The 25,226-nt window shown below is 37.3% G+C and overlaps 1 protein-coding gene across 1 annotated transcript; it reads left to right on the top strand.

Annotated features, from left to right (window-relative positions):
- The first annotated feature begins 1,008 nt into the window (after window positions 1-1,008).
- SPATA22 (spermatogenesis associated 22) lies at window positions 1,009-5,917 on the top strand. Its single transcript, XM_009709288.1, has 7 exons — window positions 1,009-1,051; window positions 1,446-1,574; window positions 2,290-2,344; window positions 3,672-3,987; window positions 4,319-4,448; window positions 5,272-5,369; window positions 5,726-5,917. Exons 1-7 carry the CDS (start codon window positions 1,009-1,011, stop codon window positions 5,915-5,917), a joined length of 963 nt encoding a protein of 320 aa, XP_009707590.1.
- Window positions 5,918-25,226: the final 19,309 nt, after the last annotated feature.

The raw sequence follows: 25,226 nt of genomic DNA, 5'->3' as shown, positions 1-25,226 counted from the left end.
TGGCTTCATAAACTGAAATGTCAAGTTTATGGGGTTTTATTTTACAAGTATGGCACTTACTGGTGGCCATTAGGCTTCCTAGTGCTAGCAATATAGTTTAAATTGTGTAACAGCAATGAACTAGAAGCTGCTGTAATGTTGTCATAGATGTAATTGATGTATTTCACAGACACAAGTATGCAGCGTTATTCATATGCCACTAAAGGCAATATGCATCAGTAACTAACTTTGATAGAATAGCAACTAATGCTACACAACACGCTATGTAGTATCCTTGATGTATATGGTAACACATAGATATTTACTATAGAAGTAGATTAATCAGAAAACAAATATAGCAAACTACCTGTACCCAATATGCTAATATATACTTTTTCTGTTCATAATATTTGGTTGATAATAATGTTCTCTTCACTTGTGAAGTATTTTATACATGAGGAAATTGGCTAAAGGTTTTAGGTCTGTACCATAAAGTACAGAAAAGAAATTTATTTTTTGAAGCATGACACTATTTTTCACAGGATAGTTAAATCAGTTTTTTATTCAAAGCCATGTACTTTGCCATCATACTTTGCAGCAATATATAATTATGCATTTTCTATCAGTATTCTATTTTCAGGAATTAAAAATTATTCCTTATATTTGAATGTATATCTACTTTTATATTCAGAAGTGAATTCAGTATTTTTACAGCACTTAAAAAAGCAGAGACTACAACTCTTACTTCAAAAATGTAATCATTTGGGCCCTTAATATGCAAAGAGAAATTGCATGTTACTTGCATAGCTGTGGATCTTCTACATTCAGTACAACTGCTCACATGTTTTAGGCTTGTGTCTGAAGTGATGCATGTCACTGGGTATACAGAGAGTTAAGAGAAAATGCCATAAAATCACATAAAATTTAGGTATTTGTACAGCATGAATTAGTCTACTTTGTTTATCTCACTTCCATACAGCAAATTTGGAGTAATCAATACATTGTTGCCTATTAAGATACAGCACAGAAATGAAAAGGAGTCTAGCTGACACTTCAACACGCAGCACAGCAGGTACAGTTCATTCTTTTGTGCTTTACCATTCATACCTCATTATGCTCATACAGAGATATACACACACACATATATGCACTATTCATAGAGGATATACAGTATTCAGTCCTAGACCCCGATTTCCTGAGTGGACTTGCATGAGTTATCTGTTTTAGTACAGCACAGGGCAAGAATTTGAACGGAGTCAGGGGACTGGTTGCGAAGGGAAATGTTTCATTCATGGGATTATGTGCAGGACAGAGAGCTGGGAATATAAATTATGTGGGGCAATGGCTGGTCTGTTATGTGCTTATGAAATGTAAATCCTATGGGTGATGTAAAATAATTGTAAAGTAATTTTATTTACATATTTTAAGTGTAGATTGGTATAGTATTATTTGAATTTTAATTTTAGGTTGTCTGCCTGTACCTCTGTTCAATCAGAAAAAAAGAAATAGACAGCCCCTCACTTCAAATCCACTTAAAAATGAGCCAGGTACCAGTTCTGGGACTCGTACTTATGACTTTTCTACCACATCATTTGGTAAATAAGATCTATTTTATTTTTTTAATTGCTGAAATTCAAATTAATCTTAACTTTATGATTGTATTTTACTAAATTAGACATTGTCTTTATCAAGAACTATATGCATCCTTTATGTTTATTTCTGAAAAGTTCATTATGTAAAAAATGTCCTCTGGGAAATTTCTTTCCGCTTTATACAATTGAGCTTCTTATACTTAATGCCTAGAGGGAGTTTGACTCTTTGTGTGTTAGAGAATGAAGTAGCACTGGCATTTAAATAGAGTCTCTTGAAACTCTGACCTTTTGTTTTCAGCTGATTTCAATCAACATTCAAGTCCTATGTTACAAGAAGAAACATTTATAAGATGTCTTTCTTGTAATTCAGAAGAGAACTTCTGTTCTTCAAATTGTGCTTGGAAAGAATGATGCAGAATTCTGCCTTTAGTACTTTCATCATGTTTTACTTGTAATAAAGTAAAAGTCTCTGTGCTAGTAAGTCTAATGTCTGTAACTTAACTATTGTGTAGAGAAGGAATGTACTTGTTAGAAGTTGCCTTATAATTACAGATATCAATGGACCACATTTCTTTTTTTTTTTCCCCCCCTTCTTCTTCCTTTGTGAGACTATTTGGGGAACATTAAGCAGATAAAGAGTAGGAGCCCTAAGTAGACCTATTACCTTTCAACCTTTTCAGTTTGTATCCATATTGAATCTTTGTCTTTTGAGAATTAGGCTGGGGAGCTGCAAACCCAGAAGCGACTGAACTACAGAGAGCAGCAAACAATAGGTATGTAAAAGCAGATTACTTGTTGCTTATTCATTTTTATTTGGGTACTAATTGTTTCACAAACTGTGATCCACGTGTCTGTCTTACAATAAAGCTGCTGCTATGTCAATGATACTTTAAACTTATCTTTGAAAGCCGAACAGAACATCAGATGGCTCCTTCCCTTATGAAACCACCAAATGCATCAAAGTCTAATGTAGCAAATGCTGGGAAAAGCCTGTATGCCTGCAGGTTGGTGGAGTCTTTGATTTTTATTATCCTTCCTTAACCAAAATTATTATTATGTGAAAATATATCTTACATGTTTCCATATTCTTGCAGCAGAGACACCCTTTTAATTCTCAGATCATCACTGTAGTCCTAAATAATTACATTGTGCTTATGAGCCAAAACCCACTGAAATGAAGCATCTTTGCAGTGTACCTAATGAAGCCTGTTAAGTAGACCTAATATCTAGCCTTATTATCAGGCCTAAAATTCAGTCTTACCGTAAATGTTGATTGAATTTTGCTGGTCTTAGATGTAATTTTTTGAGATTCCCCTTTACCTGAAATTTTGCCCACTTTCAACCCAAATTTATCAATAGACCCAAATAAGTTTCTATCAGTGTACATTAGGGCAATTTTATATCAAAACATTTAATCAAAACTGTGAACTCTCTGTTTTTATAAACCAAAGGAAAGCTTACAGATTCAGATGCCTAGAGCTGGCAGGAAAACTTCCAGCAATGTTATAATTGTCTTTTTTCTCTTTTCCCTTCCTCCTGTTCCTTTCCAATGGCAAAAAGAGAGTGAATATTTCAAACAAGTGCCTTCAAAGGCAAAATGGAATGGAGGTGGAAGGAATTTCTGAGCCGCCTTTATAAAGACGTGTGTTAGAAGTAATAAGGTCAGCACTAGAGTTTGCTGTAAAATGATTTCTTCAGTGATGGTGGTAGAAGAATTTGGAAATACCACTCTCAGAAGAAACTTTGTTTATTGTATTTTAGAGTTATGGAAAAAAAGTGAATCTTAGGTCAATCTTAGGTGAATCTAAGATCATTTATACAGAGCAGGACAATAATTGAGCAAGCTTTTAAGGCCTATTGAATTCAGCTGGATTTAAGCACAGGTGGGATCACTGCCCTGTATATGCATAAATTTAAATGTATACTCAAGTGAATATTTAACAGATGTTTGTAAAGCTAAAACAACAACACGTAGATTGCTTTTATATGCTTTAATAACATATCTGAGTATTCAGAATAGATATTATGATACGGAACTATATGTTCTATGTTGTACTGCAGGGTAGAAGAGAAGGCTCCCAGTACTAAAGTTTGGAACAGAAATGAATATACTCCTTTAAGTAACACAACAGATTCAAGATCTGATAGTGGAATTATTGAAAAGTTCAAGAACCTTTCAAACAGTTTGAAAACTGTCCATCAGCAAAAAACCCCTGATAACTGTAATTCATCTCAGTTTATCAAAACAACAGAAACCAGGCAAACAAGCACCTCTAAAGGACAATGGCCAGTGAAACCTAACACTGTTTCAAGAAGTCTGCGGGATCATAGCCTGGCATATAAATTTAACCACGATATTCAGCAAAATAAAATGAATGAAAAGCAATTTGATTGTATTCCAGAAGGCAAAAGTCAGGTAAACTTACAGAGTGAGTTAGTAGGAAGGTACTATGAAGAAAACAGTAAAGAAAAAGAAAATTGAGGAAAGATGAGGCTTTTATCAGTCCTGGCTGCTTTAGTAAACGCTCAGGTTTCTGAAAATTTAGAATTGAGATTTTCATACTATAATAACCTACAATCCTCAGCGTGATCACAGAAATTGGCAGGGAGTTGTTTGTATACTGTGAACAAATACTCTAATTTTAATGTAAATATTGGATATTTAACATAATATATAAATGTCTAAAGGGCTTTTAAAAATGTGTGAGTGTGTACCTCTAACTTGAGTTTTCATCTTCCTCTGAAAGGAAATTTCATCATCTCAATTAAAAATTAAAGAAAAAAAGAATTCTTTGCGAATCATATCTGCAGTCATTGAAAGTATGAGGCACTGGAGTCAATATGCTTATAAAACTGCACTATTATTTGAAGTTTTAGGTAAGCATGGTAGATTGTGCTATAACTGATAATAATGGTAAGACAATAGCCAAGAGAAAATTTTATTAACTGTAGGAACAATAGCTGAAATATACTTAAACCCACAAAATATTGGCATGAGCAACATCTAGTTTTGCTGCTGGGAGATCCGTTCAGCTATCAAAGGTGACTAAAATAGCTACAAAATTAATAATACAATCATCCTCCAAAATTTAAGTTCTTTCTTTCCTCTTTCTTTTCTTTCCTTGTTTTTAGAATGTGTTACAATAAATTTTTCTATTTAATAGGAACCCTTTGTAGAGAGGTACTGTTCTACAGTAATTTTTAAGACACTTAATCTAGGAATAATTTCAAGTCTGGAGTACTTCTAAACATAGGTGACTCATAGTGTGTTTTACTTTGTGTTTTAATTGACGTTACCTGAGAAATGAACATGGCAAAAGACTGAAATGACTAAACTTTAAATCAAAGTGAATAAGAATATACAATGTAATGGCATCTCAGAAAACTATTATTTTGACAAGGTTGCAAATATTTAAAGTTTATTTGCATATGAAGATCAATAAAACTTAGAGAGAATTGTGTTGTGCTCTGCTTAACAAGGGGATAATCTGTTTACAATGACAGTTATGAAAACCACATTTGGTCACTAAGTTTACGGTGACATCATATACAATGATACTATTCAAAGACTATATCAAGCCCGTAATTTGTATTAGAACTTTCATGCTGTTAGCACTGGTTCTCACAGAAAGCTGAGGCTGACTTTAGATATCTTTGTGCTTTTGTGTAGTAAATGTTGTCATTTTGCTAAATGGTATAGGCACACTTGATTCTGCAGTCACACCTGGAGCATATGGGGCAAAGAATTTTCTTTTGAGAGATGGAAAGGAGAGTCTGCCTTGTGTATTTTATGAAATTGTAAGTATTCTGTGTCCATACCTAACACAGACACCACTACCTATAATCCCTTTTATGAAACTAATAATACATTGTTCTGATAAAATAGAAAATGACTGTGTAAAAGGCAAGCTGAATGCTTATACCATGTTGTTCCCAAACTGGTCTAGAGCAATAATCCAGTCACTATTTAGGCATCCTCAGACTTTTTTTTCAGCAAAACAGGTGGGACTTCCAGTACAGCTTCTAAGTAGTTGATAATAGCAAAAAAGCTGATGTAAATTCCTTCAGTGTAGTCTTGAGAAACCAGACATTTTGAAAGCTTTTATGTTAGGTGATATAATTTTTTTTATTTGTTTATTATGCTTTTGATGAAGGACCGAGAGCTTCCAAGATTAATTAGAGGTCGAGTGCACAGGTGCATGGGAAACTATGACACAAAAAGGAACATTTTCAAGTGCGTCTCTGTAAGACCAGCAACTATTCAAGAACAAAACACTTTCCAAGAATTTGTTAAAATTGCAGATTTTGAGATGACAGCATATGTAAAAACAATGAATGAAATTTAAAAGCCAAAATGGTTGTCCAAAACCAACTTTCACTAATTGTTACCCTTAAAGGCTGGACATCCTAAAGCATTTACCAAAACTAATACTGAAAAGCTGATTAAATAATTGAAAATATCACTATTCTGTGTTATCCAACACATGTTAGTAACAATGTTTTGTTTCCACTATTACATTTCATAGCTTATCTTTTCTAGTTAAATATGCAATAACAGGGTTTTGTTACATAGATTTTTATTGGAGAAATTCTGAATTAAAATGTTTTAAGTGTTGCAGTAATGCAAGTGTCTTAGAAAAAGATTATCAATACTAACTCAGATTGCCATTGCTTTTCATTATCTTGAATTTTGAGAAATTCCTTCAATACCTACTTCAAAGCATTGACTATCTACTTCTTTTGAGGAGTATTTCATCAAAGTTTAATAGCTAACAAATGTCAACAAAGTTCTTTTTGGCTCTGCATATTGCATTAAAACTGCTCTTTGGTAGAAAGTAAGAAGGCAGTCTTTACTCCAGTTCCAACTAACAGGTTCCCTTTCCATTGCTGGATTACAAGAACATGTGTAAAAGCTTTTCTAGAAATGAACATAATAAATACTACAGAAAAATTTCACAGGACGCAGCTGTATATATTAGGTATTCATATGGTTCCCATTGATATGTTATCTGATTCATATTTTTTTTAAAATAAATAATCAGTGTAACATCTGTATAAAATAGCAACAGACCCTGAAGCTGTAGGAAGATTTCTCAAGGACACAGAGGAAATTGGAGAGAAATAATTATTTGAACACAGAACTTCCTTGCCTTTGCCATAGAAACATCTTTCATGAGGGGTGGACCATGTACATGTTTATGTGTCTTTGCCTTCAAACATTAACTTTGATAGATTATTCCTGTTTTTTGTTTCTATTTCCTTTTCCCCTTAGCTAGTTCCCCTACTTCAAAAGCTTTGTCCCAGATCTGTTGGGAATTGTAAAACAAAAGAAAATTGTTGTCAAGAAAATAGCGAACAGTGTGATTTTTTTTTTTTTTTTAATTTTATTATACAGTGTTGGCAATTGGAAATTTCACATTTAAAATAATTGAAATATTGTATCCAACAAGTCAAATACAGAAAACAGTTAATATTCTAAAAAGGAGCCAGCTAGTCAACGCAGAAACACATTAATGGAAAATACAGCTTTTAGTTACACTTAAAAAATTATATATTTAGAATAAAACTTGAACCTGGTCCAGTAAATCGTTTGACTTGTAACAGGAAAATGCTTTTACACAGTTTAATGCACAGACAATCTTTATTTTAAAAAGTGATCTGTCAGTGTTAGCACATGTATTGTTAGCAACACCCCCCTTAATGTTCCAGTTGAGGACCTAAAGTATGTGCTTTACTAACTGTTGTAAGAATCACTTGCATTATCATCTCTACCTCCTGTGCTAAGCTGGTTCTGAGCGTGGACGTTTCAAGGAGAGTTTTGTCTATCCAATTGCAGAGGTCATATACATATATTTGATTCCCTTTATATATTATAAAATAGTAACGAAAGTTCCAAATGGAAGCATTAGCTTAACTCATAAAAGGCGCAGAATATTACAGGATGTAGAGCTTGACAATGTTCACAACAGAAGAAGCTGAGTTTTAAGAAGTAAAGGATTTGGTACAGCAGTGCTTAAATTGTAAGACTCCACTGTAACAGTAATTTAAAACTACAAAGGGAGCTTGGACTATGGGACCAGACTTGCAAGCATCTGTGTGTGTCCTCAATATCACACAAATGTTATAGTCCTCCTAATTTCAGTTGAATGAGTGATAGTTCCCATTCTGCACTTGTGAAAGTTATGTTAATAAGTAATGACAGGAATAGATCATTTGTGTCTACTAGGTATGTTATAGCTGTTAATAAAAATCTAAAATAATTTTACTTTCAGTAAGTGTTTAGATCTTTGCAAAACAAGTTTTCTACTTTACACTAACAAATCACTTTTTCTAGTGAAACATTAAGTGAACAGTCGTAAACATTACACAAAACAGAAAAAACCCTACGTAATACAGTTTATACACATTACTCAACATTTTTCAGTTGTTGGTTGGTGTTTTTTTTTTTAACCATATTGATCCTGTCTTGTATAATCGTTCTAGTGTAAAGGCACAGGTTGGTTAGGAAAGAAAAGCCTGCATCTCTGTCTCTCTACTTTGCGGCGATGGTTTTCTTTTTACATGCTGTTTGTTATTCCTCACTTTTCTGACTGTTACATGAAAACTATCCATTTCAGCCATTCATTAAAAAAAGTGTAAGACATTACTGAAAAGTACATTACTATATAGAAGTGACTGAAATTTATTCTTCTTACTTTAGAGGCATTCCTTCAACCTATTTTGTTAAATATTTGGAAGATAACTTCCTTAGTCACTGTGAGCAAAAACGCATAGCACGCGCTCTTTCTCTCTTTCTCAGTATACTTAATTCTACATTAAAATCTGTATTTTTCAAAGATTAGTAATGGAACTTGCTAAGTTTATGTGCAGAATTTGCTTTTAGAGTGCATGAAAATAACAACAGACAATTATTTTGGAAAACAATGCAACGTTCCATTGAAGTTTAGAAGGGTGAGGAATGTAAACAAGACTGCAGAAGTCTTTGACATTTATTAAAGTAACACGGTGATTGTTCTATCTGTTTGCATTTTCTTATACATCCTCAACATGTCTCTGTCTGTCCCTTCATATACTATTTCCATTAAAAAAAAAAATATTCAGGAATCAGTTGGACCCAGCTAAGTGAAGAATAATAAATTTGATCACTTGGTTTGTGCCAAAATACAAAACTAACAAGTACAGCTCTGAATTAAATATAATCTATGTGATTATTTTTTTTAATAAATAATAGAAAATAAAAGATGAGAATACAATCAGAATTCAATTTTATTTTAAATGAAAAAACATAACGGTGGGGTGAGATTAGAACCCAATGTTTCTTTTGCTTAAGGCAATCAAGTGCACTTATTTCAATGCTTTATAGTAATGAATTCAGTGCTATTGTGGAAGTCAGACTTCACAAATTTCACATACAAACCCATGAAATATGGCCATTTGCTAGTTCTGACATGGCATCAGATTCCTATTAGTAGTGTTCCGTAGCATTTCACTTCACTTTTTTTTTTTTTTAAACAATAATGGGCTGTTAATAGTAATGGAAATAGTAGAATCTAGTTCATTCTGGCTTGTATTATCACTACATGCAAGGGCCTTTGGGCACATACATTTTTGTAAACAGAGATTTTTCTTTTCGGCCTTAAAAAACAAACAGCAGAACCCCAAATCTACAGTTGTAATAGTTCAAATAATTTTGTAAAAGTCCACCTAAAATTATAATTTAAGAAATAACAAAACCAATATCTTTGAATTTTTTTTTCCTGCTATTAAATCATCATTAAGCCTTTGGAAGTGGTTAGATCTTTCTCTCTCTGAAACAGTAATCTAAATTTCATGCAAGTCTTCAGGAAGATGACTGTAAATCTTGAAGATTAGTTCAGTATTAAAAAGTGTGCCAACAACTTACAGTAAGCAGGTACTACGAATACATATAGATTAAAAAGAAATTTTTTTCTTGTATACAATTCTTTTTCGATATTAAGCTTAATTTTAGGCCGTGGCTACTAGTAGGTGCTTATTCACTAATCAAAATAATTGTAACAAAATATCATTATTGATTTTAAAATTAATGGGTTCATAAAAGTTTTGACATCTAATAATATATAAAAAGTGAACCGAAGCTTTTAAAAGACTTACGATTTTGAGACACAAAAGAAACTGGGAGGTAGACAGATGTTTTGAGGATAAACAGATTTTTTTGTCTAAGGCATTATGCCACTATATTTTTAGAGCAGTATCAAGGCTGCTGATTAATCTTATTTCAATTCCAGAGTGCTCGCTGCTCATACGTACGGAAGACTATCAATGCACTTTTGGTCTTTGTGAATCAGACCTTCTCTTCCCCATCTCCTTTTTTCTCTGTAGCAATACAGCTAAATGGAAGTGCTATAATAATTTCTGCCCATTGCCTGTAGACAGGAATGTTCTTTTCTTAAACAGTAATAAAATACTATAAAATAGTAGGTATTGGAGTTGGAGATATGTGCTCTTTTGGTGCATATTTTGCAAAGAATGGTAAAAAGACAGACAACATGACCCCAACAATTGCCAGCATATACCCCCATCCAATCTGGCAGTCGCCTGCATAGTAGATGTCTGAATTCTCACAGAATCTCTTCACAGTAGCAGAGTTGAAACCAAAAGGGTAAACCAAAAGCCCAGAAGCCATTATGAACACTAGAGAGGAGAAAAAAAAACACACCAATTATTACTGAACACTTAATTCCTTTGAAAAAAAATCCTTCTTTTAGAAAGACAAATATATGTTATATTAAAATCGATGGAAAAAGTCATAGCTTAAAACTTTTGATTGTCAGATTATCTTCCTTTTCATAATTACCTCTTATGGACAGCAGTGTTATAGCATGGTAGCAAGTTGGCGTTGGGATTTTTTTCATGAGAACTCTTGCCCATTGTATCACTTCAGGAACGTTGTAATCCAAATTATGTAGCCATTTAAAAAGTAAGATGATTCAGATACAATGGAATCCAGAAGAGAAGAATTCCTAAGTTTGCAGATTCCAAACCAGCTTGATTTTCTTCTCAATAGCATTTTTGTACTTGAGATAAACATTTACTTTGTCCCGCCAAATGGAAACGTTCAATGAAAGAGTTTAAATGTAGTTTTTCAGATTCTGCTGCTTAGGTTCTGATAACGTAAGCACGTTCTCATTATTCTCATTATTACAAACCCAAATTGTTTAAATAATCCTGCATTTCACCCAAAGATTGTGATACGAAAAACAATACAATGTCTTCTTTTTATTTAGTTTTCAGCATTGGAGTCTTTCAGTATATTTTTTTGAATTCTTTCTGTAAACTCAAGGATTAGAAAAATTTTCGGCCTAAGGTTGAGACCTAAATTATTAAGACCTGAAGTTCCTGTATTAGCTAGTATTGACAGCTTGGGCTCTAAAAACACAAAATAAATAGAACAGGACATGCTGTAGAAATCTAAAGGTTCAGTAAGTAAAGGCACAGAGTTAAAGTAGCAAGAAATTTCTCCCAGTGAGTTGTCTTTTCCTCCTTCTAGCCAAATACATGAGCAGATTAATCCAGTGCATAATGAAGAAATATGTCTAAAATACAAGCAAATCTTAAGCCACCTCTTGATGTTGGAAAGCCAGGCTTGCCTCCTGCAATTACACTGTCTGTATTATCCGTTAGCTTTTAATAGAACTTCACAGATTTTACAGTCTTTAATGAATACTTGTTACATTTAAATATCATGGATCATGCAATTAATTTAATGAACAGCAGAACCACTTTTCCAGCTTTGAAAATAAGACTGCCCAAGGTATAAATCATGCCTATGATAAAGATGCATTAAAATATTCCAGGTACAGTTCTCGGAGCCTGTTTCTGACCACCTTGGAAGTCAAGAGGGGCTGAAGGGTTATGCCATCCCAGCCATTGTGTATACCTCTTGTTTGCGAGAACACTGAGAAACCGTTTTTCCTTTTCTGTGCTTTCTGCTAATGAATTACCACTGTATTTAAAATCTATAGTGTATCTTAAAAGGCTTTATTTTATGTACCAAAAAGGTACCGTGAAGCATTCCCTTTTCTCACCTTCCCATTCCTCCAGGATAGTGTTTTGTTCAAATTCAGGGTGGATTCTTAGTGATTCAAGAATAGCAGTAATCAGAATTAACAGTTATGTTTGAGCTGATAGATAATTCATAACCAGCAAACATCTAATGAAACATTAGGATTGTAAAACAAACACTACATGCTATTCTCTGTATTTGTAATTGCCTTTCAGGTAGGGCATGCATGTATTACTCCAATTATAATATTGGAAAGGCTTAATCTTAAAAGTATCCGTTAAAAGGAGCAATCACTCATTAATCTTTTTTAATTAAACAAAAACTTCAATAAGCTTGAGGGCTAGATGAAGTTAAAAAGTTTAATACACTCAGCCTGTAAAGTCCCTGAATAATTTGAACAAAACCTTTCCTTCTGGTCTAAATGGAACCGCTGAGTTAATCCCTTGTAAAAAACAGTAAGACCAAGAAAATGGAAATTAAAAGGAGAGAAACTGGAACAGAAGCAAACTTGCGGGTCGGTTTCCCTCTAGGGTAACTCCTGTATGGGTACAAAGAGAAACTGCCTGCCAGGAGGTGGAGCTCTGAGAGCAAGGTGCTTTTACCTGCCCTTGCTCCCACAACCACTCTCCTTTCCTTTAAGCCGTTAGGAAGGATCAGTTTTTGGTGGTTCACAAGGGAAGGACACTGTGGCCTTCCCCTCTTTCCAGGCTCAAGGTGTGTGAAAGTGATGCTGCAGGAGCCGGCGAAGGGAAAGGTCCTCCCCAGCGCAGGTCTCGCACTGCCTGATGGTCACCCCGCTGCACCTGCTGTGGGTGCCCAGGGCAGGAGGGAGCTCACAAAGCTCACACAGCTCTTAGCAGCTGTGCTTGCGCATTTAGGCTCCAACATTACACAAACAGACAGAAGCTGAAGCTGAATACAAAGAAGTAAATAGTATTTTGCAGATCTCCCTTAACTACACACATATGACATCACTAAAACCAATACAAAATGAAAATGCAATAAAAATGAAGCTAAACTAGACACACACACACATCTCATCTAGCAAAGGTCACTGAGCTTTCCCAAAAGAAGAAACAGAGCTAAGGGCCAGCACGCTTCCTTTGTTCCGTAGTTTTTTTCAACTTCGAAGTTGTGTAACTCTCTTGTACACCCTGGAAAATTCCCAGAGCACCGCTTCCGTAAGGCAGAAACATGGGAAGCAACCTTGGAGAACAACCAGAAAAAGGGGAGGCTTTTCCTACTGCTGATGTAAACTTTGAGAGTGTTAAACTGCTAAGTTGATCTACAAACTAAACCCTATTAATCCATAGACCTGTGTAGGTTGTAGCATTCATGTACGGGCTAATACAGCTAGGAAGCAGAACAACATGCTACCTAAGAGACTGTGATGTAAAGTGGATACGCAGCATAGCCCCACTCAAAACCCAGACTGCTTGACTGCATGAAGAATCTTGAAATAGCCCCATGGTGCAAAACCTTCTGTAAAATGTTGGGCCCATTTGCAAAGGAAAGGCAGCCAGTTTTAAGAGAAACAGCAACTGCTCTAAGCAAGAAGCAGGTCTAAAATTAAAATTTCAGTTTGTTCATCTTTTCAAAGCCAGAATAGTCCGTGCATCTCATTTGGCAAAAGAAAATATTATGCAGAATTGGAAGCAATCATTTTATCATAAAATCCTTTTAAACCTTCCTAACTGTTAAAATTTGGTGGTTTTCTGACACTGTCTCAACCCCTTGCTCTACTTCACGTATCTGTCCATATATATGTCTTCTTTTTGATTGCCTTACACAGAATTACTTTAACGGTTGTGCTTTAGAGTGACACCAGTGTTTTGATTATTACTTGGTGCTGATGTTGTATGGTGTGATTTAATGGAAGAAGCTTTTTTTTTTGAAGGCTAGAAATAATCTGTCACAGTCGAATGTAATGTGTTCACATATCAAACGGGCTAAAAAGTTACCCATGGTTTCATATCCTCAGGCATGTCATAGAATGACCTCATTATTCTCATTTAGGTGCCCTCTTTCCTACAAAGGCTCAAAATATTGAATAGCCTGTTATTATCAGCAGAAGCCAAGCTTTCAGACATGATGCTAATGACTGCTTAATAGTGCTGTCTATCAGCAGTGCAGTTAGCTGGGAGAGCACACAAAGAAACAGTGGGGCTCCTTTTACACTCCTCATATAACACTTACGCCTCTGCACGGTTTTCCAGCAACAAACATCACTTTAAAAGGTGTCAGAATACAGTAGTGAGTGCATCTTACCATGATGTGTAGTGTAATCCCGCTGTCATACAAGATGACAAGAAGGCTAGACAACGTATTTGGGTCTGGTTTATAGCATGAAGCATATGGAGTTTAGAGGGGACTTGCTGGTAAAATGGATAGTTGAAGTTCTTTTTTTAACATGGCTTGATTGAGCATTTGATTCAGCTATTGGGTCTTGTTAAAAACATGCATTTTTTTGGTTTTATTATGTGATACGTGGTGTTTGTAATTGCTAGGTCCTCATCACCTGAGCTCTCAGAGGAGTAAGTCACAGCCACTGCTGACTGCAAGGCAGTCTAAAGTCAAGTCCACATGCATTGCTTCAACTGTAAGTCACTTTTTATTTCTACTTTCTAATCTTCTGCCCTCCCAAACAGTTACAGTCTCACCATCATCCACTCTCATCCTATTTACTTCACTGGTGTCCTACAGCCAGACGGTAAATGGCAGTTTCTCCTTGGAAGGGTTTAATAACCAAGGCAGGACCTCTGCGCTGTGCTCCTGGCCCCTGTGCAGGGCCAAGGCTTAAAAAATACTGTTTACCTATTTTTTTAAAAATTACATTCCTGAGTTTGTCAATTTCTAAATAAAATAACTTTAATTAACAGGAATAAGATATTATTAGAAAGTAGGACACTTCTTTTTAGGGAAAACAGGGCATTTTGTGGAAAAAGGTGTAAATTGTTGGTAAGAATATCGAATCAGTGACACTTCTACTCAGGGAAAACAGCATTTTCTGCTATTTCAAAATCTAACAAACAATAACTCTTTGTCATTGTAATGGTTCATTCATTTCATTAAGCTCCTGAAATGCTGTTTAATTATTTAAATCTACCCCATACCATTTTCAAGTTCATTTTAAACCAGACAAACCAAAGTAATGCAGTTCTCTAGAGCGTGTGTAGAGGGCATCAATGTACAACTCTCTTAAATACCACGCACAAAAAATGGCTATTTCCATTTCCACTTCTTTTGGCAAGACTGATGGAGTTTTCAACGTGTGAAACACGATGATTGAATAGGTTTCTCTATTGTAATGTGAAAACTTGGCTAAGCTTATGTGTATCCTTCATACTAATGTTGAAATAGATGGAAATCCAGAGGTGGACCACAAATATTATTCAGATCAGAAAGAGCTATTTTATTTTATTTGTTAATGTGTTTAGATGATGTGTAGTAGTAATACTGATCGCCATTAGTAAAATATGCTGTGTGCATGAATTATCTTCCTGAAATTACCTCCTGCAAGACAATTAGTTTGTCTTATTTTAGGAGTATATTATATTCCTGATACTTGTGACAATGATGGATTAATTGAAAGATTGTGGGACATACCAGGCAATCATTACAATTAGGGCTGAGTTATAGGTGAGCAAGAGTATTATTCCAACCCTATTATAGATTATCACAGTCTTATCTCTTGGAACATTTTTATTGACAGAGTTTAATCTACCAGAGCAGTTTTGACTCATCTCATAAAGAAGTTTCCTCTCACATATAATCCATTACCTCCCTTCTTAAAGCTGGCACTTCTTCTTATGCACAATCAGTTGACTTTGAATAATACAGTTTCTCTCAGGTTTATACATTTTATTAATCTAATAATTTTATTAGTTCCTCTTAAGCTTTTCTTTAAGTTTATGTGATTTTACTTATATCATTTTAAGTGAGAAAGCAGATGCTGCTCCAAAGCCACAGATACCCTAACACAAAGCCAGAAATACAGCTAACATCTGAGCAGCAATGAGAAAACCTTTCAACCAGTAACAGCCAGACATCTTCAAAAACATCATCTCTTGCCCTCCTGCACTGGCTAGCCTCCACTCACTACTTTCCAGCTCTCTTCCCAAGCAAATAATTTTGTAGCATGCCTGAAGGGTTACTATATTTAGGATATTTTGGACATAGGTGGTGCAAGTTTCCTTGTACAATAAGGACATACCTATATGTGTCTTCCAACAATTGGGAGCATAAAGACAATGCTAAATAAGATCCAAGGTAGCAGTTATTGTTGGTAGTAGCTGTGCATGAGTGTACAAACAGAAACAAGATGGAATTTTGGACTATCCACAAATTAGTGATTTCCTTTTGGCTACTTCAAAAAAGGAGAAATTACTTAGAGTAATTTTGGTGACAGCTGAAATAGATCTAAAATCAGCAGGCATCATTTTAAATGCCAATTAAGTATAAATAAAATAAACAGGAAAGTGACCTGTCAAAGTTAAAACAAACCAGACAAAATCCTACTGTTATGGAAGCAAACCTTTGGACGGGCAAGGCAAACAGGGGCCACTGTTAAATGCCATTCTACTCCGCTGAAATCCTGGCAGGTGCATGTCAGGTACCTACAGTTCAAACTCTTGAAAGCAGCACTAGCAATTATTCCCTCCAAGGAAAGCAAAATGGAAAGCAGGGAAAAGGGGTAATAGCACCCATATAGTTGGTATCAAAATGTAGCTATCTTCCTTTGTAACTGAACAAAGAGCTGGAACTCATAATACTGATACAGCCACTTCTAACATATTAGAGTTTAGCGCTTCTCCTTTGTAAAGAATTATTCCATTACCTTCATTTCAGTCAAACTTGTGATTTGAAGAGCATGGATCAGTGCTGGACTGTTGCCAAATAAGTAGATTATACCAGTTCCTTTTCTAGCTTTTCTAAATGGTGCAACTCACAAGTTAGCACTTAGCAGCTACAGTATAAATGTGGTTATAACAAAAGCTATGTAGCTTGTCAAACCCCTTTGTTAGCTAACAAAGGAAATGTATTAGTTTGTACAATGTCTCCAAACTCTATGTTTAAATAAATGCTGAGTATGTGACTATAGCTCGCAAGCTAAGGAACTGCATCAGATATAATAACTTGTATTTTTATCCATATATATATATGCCAAACTACTGGGAAATATATGTGTATAAAAAGCTGGCCAATGTTTTCCATTTCAGTTTGTTTGGATGTAGCTGAGGTGGAATAGGAACAGGTTATTTTAAATAAAACTAGCACTGAAATAAGAGTGCCCATGCACCTTTTTGGCACACATCTTTTTAGTACCACTTAAATACCCCATTCAAGTTCTGTTGGCACAACTTCCTCATTCAGACGGGCCCTTATTGCACAAATAGCCTGTTTCAGAAATGTCTAACAATTGTACAACTAGCTGAATCCGCCTCACTTATTACCTGAAGGGAGGGGAATCTAACTATCCAAGCTTTCGAAAAGAAACTCTCTGAAGCCAACTTAGAGGTAATTGGGCTTGGTAATTGCTGCATTAGCAGCAAGTTTATTAAGGGCCACAAAAGGAAATGCCATCCCAGTGACCTTTGAGGTTGCATTTCACAGCATGTTTTCTACATGAGAACAAATGATGAAACTTCACTGTTTCTGCCAAGTGAGTGGTAGCTATGGTGAAGATTTATAGATGTAATCTGGTAATCTATGGGCCTAATCATGTAGTTATAGAGTTGCGTGTCATTTACTCAAAAAGGCTGAAATGATCTAGCACTGTGTAGACTATGGTGAAGGAGTGCATTTTGTCATCTGCAAGGTTAGAAGATATACAGCCTATTTAGCAGACTGTAAAAGGGAGAGACAAGAGCTAATGTTTCTCGAAATAGCAGACTTACACAAAATTTTACAAGACTCAAAGAGCTAAGAAATGGAGACTGTCAGATGCACTCTCATTTGGAAGCCATTACAATTTTCCTTTTTTGTATTGCTTCAATAATTATATAGATGTTCTATTTATTTTTTTAGGAAATTATTTAAGTCATGCTCACTTCATCTCTTTCAGAACCGCAAACAGAGAAGCAGACTAATAATATAATATTGACATATTTAAGTGTTGGATTCTTTAGATGAGAGCAGCAAGTTCAGAATGTATTGTGCCTGTAATGTGCCTATATTCTCTTATCTCTGTGTTACATTTTATTCAACAGTTAAGAAGTGCTAATAAAAAATGCATATTTCAGTTGTTCTATTTTAGGTAAACATAATATGGTACACATTTTTTGAGCGATGCACATTGGTTAACTGCTCAACTCCATTTCTACAAATAGAATTAAAGGTGGCAAACACTTTGCTTCACTTCTTAATTAACCTGTCCGTGCCAAAACCAGTATGTTCTCTAGCACAAGCAAGGAATGAAATGGATGACTGAAAATTTAAATTAATACTTCTTCTTGTGACCTTTTGGCTGAGACTAGTGCAGCTTCCACTGACCATCTGATACATTCCCTAGCAAGGAAGTGTATCAGCCTGGTTCCATAGGCAGCTGGAAGTAGTAAAGGAGCGAACAGATTTCCTTGCAGCATATTGTCTCTCCTTTGGAGCCAGCCCGCCTGGGAAGGGGAGATGCTGCCCAGCCTACAGCAGGTCTTGGCTCCTGCTCTGGCTGTCAATTCCAAGTTCTTAAATAGCTATTTAGAGTAGGGGCTGAGGTCCAAAAGACGGGCAGTGATGTGTAGATCACCTGAAATGTCATGATTCGACATGACACATTTGCTCCCTTCTCTTCCCCACCTGCTCACCTCACAGGTCTGTTTTACATCAATCTTTCCACCTCTCCCAAGACTCACAATTTAAGCAGAGCAGACGCTCATGAAAACAGATTTATAATGAAGCTGGTGGCCATTAAATAGTAGCCTTACATCAGAGGTGACCTTATTGTAAAGCGTTGTACAGTGAATTTATTTTGACTTTGCACATTCTATACCTTGTCTCCCACATTGCAGAGATGCACGATGTGGCAGCCAAGTCAGTGGTGGTGAGAGGCCTGATGCCTGAGAATAATGCCCACGTCTCACTTCGTTACAGTTGCACTTCACATCCCAGCAGTATTCAAGCCTCAGGGATATCGCATTCATTACCTCTTTCAGAGACATGTATTTTACATAAATGGCTGAAAGGTGATTAGAATCCCTGACAGAACAGCATTTTATCTGGAAAGCAACCATGAAAAATATGTGCCGAAAACAAAAAAGGCATCCTACATCCTTCTCCTAATTGATTTAAGCTACAAAGACCAGCTTCAGTTTTCCCAGGGCACAGGAACTACTAGGAAGACACAAATTGCATGTTTTCGTATCTCGTAATAAAACCTCCTTGACAGGGGGTTGAAACCAGAGTTTTCTATTTCTCAGATGTCCTAGTCCTGTGAATGTCATCATTCAGCAGAAGCACGCATACTGCCACCTGATCATAAAAACCAGTTCTGTAACAACCCTCATTTCATGCTGCTGATTCCAGCCCACCATAAATCAGCCACACCACAAGTAACGTTGGAAATAATTGTCTGTTCCCGAGCTCCCCTCTTTTTACAACCCAGGTGCCACACAGCTGTAGCCATACGGTAGACTACGTCCTACTGAAGCGGGTTACAGCAGCGCCTCCAACAGTAATACTACCTGAGTACAGTACTTGGAAGCTTTTTAATGCTGCAAACTGGAAAAGCGCAGCTTGTGCTCATGCAGTGGTTTTCCTAACCTTTAAAAATGTTATAAAAGGAATCAGCTCTTGCTTAAGCCAGATGCTCCACAGATTGGAAATGCGATAGTAACTGCTAATTCACTGAAAGCTGCCTGGAAATGCAGCAGGTGATCCCAGGGCTGATCCTCAGACAAGTCTGCTGGCGTGCTACACTCTGACCTGTCCTCCCTCAGTCACTGCACCCTCTTTCTACCATCCAGCTTTTTTTTTTTGCTGAGCAGAAGTTGCTCGTACTGATTGCTGTCTGTGCAAATGAATTACTGCAGCACAGCTAACATTTTGACTTCAGCCACATTTGATCTCTGTGCTCCTTAGCCAAGTCTTACACAGGAACATTCAGGAACATGTCCTGTTAAAGCACATGGTCAAAACAGTACCAGGCTGGTCATGCCGGTCAAGCCACACACCCAATTAGCAGCAGACAGGTCTACCTTCTGGATCCAGCAGCCACGTCTCACACACGAGATTGATTTAGAAGAAAAGAAGGCAGCTCTTTTTGGAAGAAAAGAGCCGAAACTCACCTGGCATCTTATTGCTGAGCGCACCATCAGCCTGCCAGCAGGAAGGACCAGGTGTGCTCTTCACCTCCCACTGCGGACACTGTCTACAGGTACCTGAGCAAGTCATTGCTTGCAATGGCCCCTGTCAACTGCACCACTTTGCTGTTCTAGTGCACTTCAAAAGGCAGTTTTTGGCTCATGTCCCTTCTCCACTGCACGGGGTGAGAAACACCATTGACTGGTATGTGCTTCAGCTCCCAACCCATAAACACACAAATGTAACTTCAGGCCACAGTAAAACAAAAGAAGTAATTGAGTTCTGAGGCAGAGCTAGTTAGGTTAGAAAAATAATGTAGAAATCCAGAGTAGTGATAGAAATGCCCAAAATTACTAGCTAAATAAAAGTGATTTGGGATATCTGATGATTTTTATCAGGTTGGCCCAGCTGCACAATTTTCTATGTTCAATTACACCAAAAGACCTACACTTCCTCCTTCATTAATGCATTTGAAGGATTTAATGAGTTACTTCATCAGGTTAATAAATCCCTTCAATAACTTTATTACTCTTTGATACAATTATTCAAGTGGTGCAGCTAACAAATGATCATCATTTATATTTCTTGACAGAATAACTTATTTAATATATTTGGACCGTGAAATATAAAATCCATAAATAAACTATGGGCACGATTGAATGTCTTTGTGAGGGAGGGATTTTTTTTTCTATCTCCAGTTAAGGTAGCATTGGCAATCCTCTGTCTTTTGTGCAAGTAACTTCAGGCAAGCGCTAAGGAGAACTGCAGGAGGTTGCTGCCTCCTAGCAATGTTCTGCTTCCCACCGAGTGCTTAGGAGGGAGGCAAGCTGCTGCAGGACATGTACCACTACCTGTGGGGAGTTGTCTTAAAATGCACCAGAAACGACATAACCCATATTTATTTGTTCCAGCACTTTGTCAGGTTTAAAATCCAGCTTCATAATTCTGTTCCATTTCTTGAGGTTAAAATCTTCAGCTAATTTTGACAAGGTGCAGTGACACCATCAGAAAATAACATTATATTCTGGAAATTATTTTAAACCTAAATTGAATTGGTTGCCATGCCACTTGTTTTTCCTGTGGCATCATAGTAAATGACATCATCAACAGAATAACCATAGGTACAGGGGTGTTTTGAGAATCTTAACCTTTGAATGGCCAGCAGTACTACAGCTTCCTATTACCAGAGTAATAATATTTATGGTAGGTAGACTGCAAGAATGGAACCGTACCATTTATTTACTTACACTTGATAGCCACCTCTGGCAAGAACAAATTTCCCATTAATCACCATCTTATCTCTGTAAGAAACAGTTACTCTCGAGGACATCTGTATTATTCCCTTTGTTTATTAATACAGAGAATAGCGCTGCTATGGATCTTTTGACACTGAACTTTATTTATTTTCTAGATTTTCTTTTTTAAGGGGAGCTGAAATGCTTAAATAAAATAAACATTGATCTTTCTTAATAAAAAAACTACTTAAGATCCTAACCGTAGCGAAGGACATGTGCATTGGAATTTTCTCAGAATATATTTTTATGTAAAGAAACTTCTTTCTTCTTTTTTATCTGCTGAAACTCTAGTTATGAATTCTGAGTTTCTCCTGGGAGTCCAGATGACCTTGTTAAAGTGCCAGAAAAGCAGTGCCCTCCAGTCCAGGGGGTCAGGGAAGTAAAGCCAGTTTCTAAGCTCAGTTCTTGTAATAAAAAATGCATATTTCTCTTCCCTTTCACATAAGTCTTTAGCTAGCATTTTAAAAATTACATATTATATTGAGCTCCAGGCTGATTTGTTTTTCTAATTTTTCAAGAGCACTGCATCATCTATTTTCACCTTTAAAAAAGAAATCAATATAGGCCCAGCAGAGGACAATATCAGACAGCTAAACTCTCTTTCATGTGAGAAAAGGATTAGTAGAAAGACTTCCACAGGCTGAAATTTGTGGAAGTTTTTCCCAATCAGTGGGTTTGGTTCCGTTCGGTTTCCTAAACCAAAAGATGGTCACAGATAAGCACAGGTCTCAAGTGAGCTCGGAAGGACCAGGGCTCTTCCTGCCAGCAGCGGACTAACTTCTGTGCAATCTGCTTTGAAATAATGGAACTGCAGTTTCCCATTTCCTTTCGTTTGGGCTCCAAGTGCCACACAGAGCTCAGGGCAGCAGGGCCACTCGAGCCCTGTGATTGCAGAGGAGACACGAGCAGCATTTAATGGCTGCTTTCCCCTGCAGCTGCCTCTCAGCTCTGTCTCAGTGAGCGATAACTGTTGGCAGCAGGAACTGGTGATGCTCGTGTGTTTTAGACAGAGCAAAGCAAAAGGCTCTGCCACCAGCCAGCCCTGTGCCCCCTCTCTCTCCATCTGTCTCAGCCCAGGACACAGAAGACAGCCTCCACATTGGTTGTCCTGACCCACCCTGCCAGCCTGATTGTCCTTTCCATGGAAACCAGAGCCTGAAGATGGAGGAAAGGAAAGAAAGGAGAGACCCAGTCCATGCCCTCAATGGCACGATGGCCCTCTTCAGAAGTGGCCATGTGCTGGGCAAGAAGGAGATACGCCCTGTTGCCCAAAAGCAAATAATTTATCTTGCAATAGGGCAAGCCTTATGCAGTACCAGAATTGGGTGGTTGTGCTAGTGGAAGGGGGACCTATTCATTTTAATTTGCTGTTTAATTAGGTGTCCAATACCATACAATGGTGAGATGGGATGAGCCATCTAATTGTCAGGTGAACACACAGTCACGCCTGCCTCCTAAACATAAGCGCTGCTCACACAGCAATTACTCTGGAGTCTGTCAAATGTGATTTAACCAGTAATTTGCTTGCAAAGTGAAAGCTGTGCTTTCAAATGTAGTAAAGGACTCTATCCTCTGTCCTGCTCCTGTGCCACCATGGGGTCCAAGCTATGCTTGTGGACACACAACTGTCAGGTGTGGGTAGGGTTGGCTGAGCCAGGAGAGCAGAGGGAGCCCAGCAAGCCCGCCAGTGAATCTGTGGTGGTTTGGCAGGTTACAGCGACCCAGTGGATCGGTGTCTATCAGTGGGGGCGTAAGGATGCTGTTGGGAGGGACGCCAGCCATGCAGCTGGGTTTCTCTGACTCCACCGGGTGAGCGGAGCCCAGCCTCAGGCATCCCTGCTCAGCTGTGCCTGCCCAGCTCCCCACCACCCTGCTGAGAGCTGGGACCACCCCCCTTTGCCACAGGCACCGGCACCGAGACTGCCAGCCCCACGACACAGCAGTGAGAAATGCCCCAGGCAGGCGCTGCATTAGGGCTGGTTAGTCCATGACAGGGGCTTCCTTCAGGGATGACAAAAATAACCCCACAGCATTTCCATCTTCCTGCATTTAAATGTTTGAGTTAATAACATTTATGGGGCAGCACAGACAAATGAACTTAAATACATCATTTGTCATCTCAGGATACCGAATTGCACCATTACTGAAAGGGATACAGAGAAATGTGTCTAATAAACATAGTATATTTTTCACAATTTACTTTGCTTTTTCGATATCCTGAAACAAGCACAGGATAGCAAGGTTCCTTAATGATCGTAATATATGTGCAGAAAGAGCAGTTCCCTGAGGAGTCCTGATTAATCAGGGAAATACTCATTTGTTCTGGCAGGAATGATGTGCATCTAGGCAGGGCAAATGATGAACCCTAAGTACATACAGCAGCCATCAGGGGCCAAAAGTTTCCATTCATTTAACTAATTCTCCCTCTAAGAAAAGAACACGTTTCAGCACAGCACCAGGACATAACAGCACTTATTCTCTGTCCTAATTCCTTTAGGGTTTTGCCTGACAAAGACATAAAGAGACCCCACATTCATTTTAGAGACTATAAATGCCTAAGAGTCAGCTTCCAAACTAAGACATCCCTGCTGCTTGCTTAGATGCACTGTTCAGGAGAAGACATAAGGTCTCAGCTGCAGTATCTGATTACTGTGCGAGGGACTTGGGAACAAGTTAGAAGATTTAAAGGATTTTTCATCAGCTGATCTAAATCCCTGCCTGGGTTTTTAGTACCTGAGAAACACTGCATGCCCACTGATTGCAGTCCTTCCTACACTCCATCATAGTCATATTAATTTTGTGGTTTGGCACAGTTGTTGCCACCTAGAAGTTTGCAGCCTGGTGTTTGCTAGTAACGATGTGCAACCTCTGTGTTGTACATATTTCCCTAGTGTTCATTTTCAAATTAGCCACAGAAAGAACAAACTAGAAGCAGATGTGTCATACTTTTCTCTGTACGTTTGGAAGCTCAGTCATGGAAATATCTTTGCCAGATAAATGAATTCCAGGACACTGGGATAAATAGATGCAATAAAATACTTGTACACAGAAGAAACCCATACAAAAATGTGATCCAACAACTCTTCAAGGAAATTGCCGTGTAAGAGATCCAACTTTGAGGCTTACCTCAGGCTTTTGCATAACATGATAGTTAGTACTGGAAATTGGAGAAAATGTGATGGGATCTTTTGATTTTTTCCACTTGCTTTTTCAATTTCATAGGATCAGCAGAAAGTGAAGGGAACCAAAGCTGAACTAATGCTGCGCTTTTGACTCAACCACTGCCTGAACACACGGCAGTGATCGTTTGGTGGGGAAAGGAGTATGTGTTACCCCTCTTATGGGCATCCCAAAATTGCCAGAAAAATGTGGATTTTTGACTTGTTTTCAACTTAACATGAGAAAGAGGAAAAACAGAAATAAATGGGAAGGCTGAAACATAATCGGGAAACAGTAGTTATTTAGTTTGGCTACCGATTTATTAATGCATTATAGTTATGCACTCAGCAATAAACCCTCACTTAAAAATATTCTTCAACTCTAGCTGGGATTATTTACAGGAAATAAAAACAGTTAAAGAATTAGAATGAAATCCTGCCTGTACTGAGTCAACAGAAATGTTGCCACTGACCTCATTAGGCCAGGTTTTGCCCCCAGATATCTACAAAGAACCACAATTCTCTTGCAGTATGACTAGCAGATTAATATTCAACAACACCAGTTTATGTTTCCCTTAGAATCCTTCATTTTTATGCAGCTGGCCTAAAAACTTTGTTCCACAAATTTGTGTTTCAGTGCAGGACAGACAACGATTCGTGCTCCTTTTTAGACTGGTTGCCCAACATCACCATTCCCATTTGGCTTAAGCACCTCCTGAAATTATTATTTTGCCTCCATGTCCCTTACAAGAATTTTTTCCCTCTGAGGTGTCCGCTTTCTCAGCAGCAATTGTAAGGCTTTTCAGGCTACAGAAGAACTATAAAATTAACACTGTGCTCATATATATCATGAAGAACATAC

Source organism: Cariama cristata, unplaced genomic scaffold (genome assembly GCF_000690535.1).
Source record: "Cariama cristata isolate BGI_N322 unplaced genomic scaffold, ASM69053v1 scaffold2991, whole genome shotgun sequence".
Lineage (NCBI taxonomy): Eukaryota > Metazoa > Chordata > Aves > Cariamiformes > Cariamidae > Cariama > Cariama cristata.
Note: the sequence above shows the minus strand (reverse complement) of the source record. Positions and strands in the feature narration are given on the sequence as shown.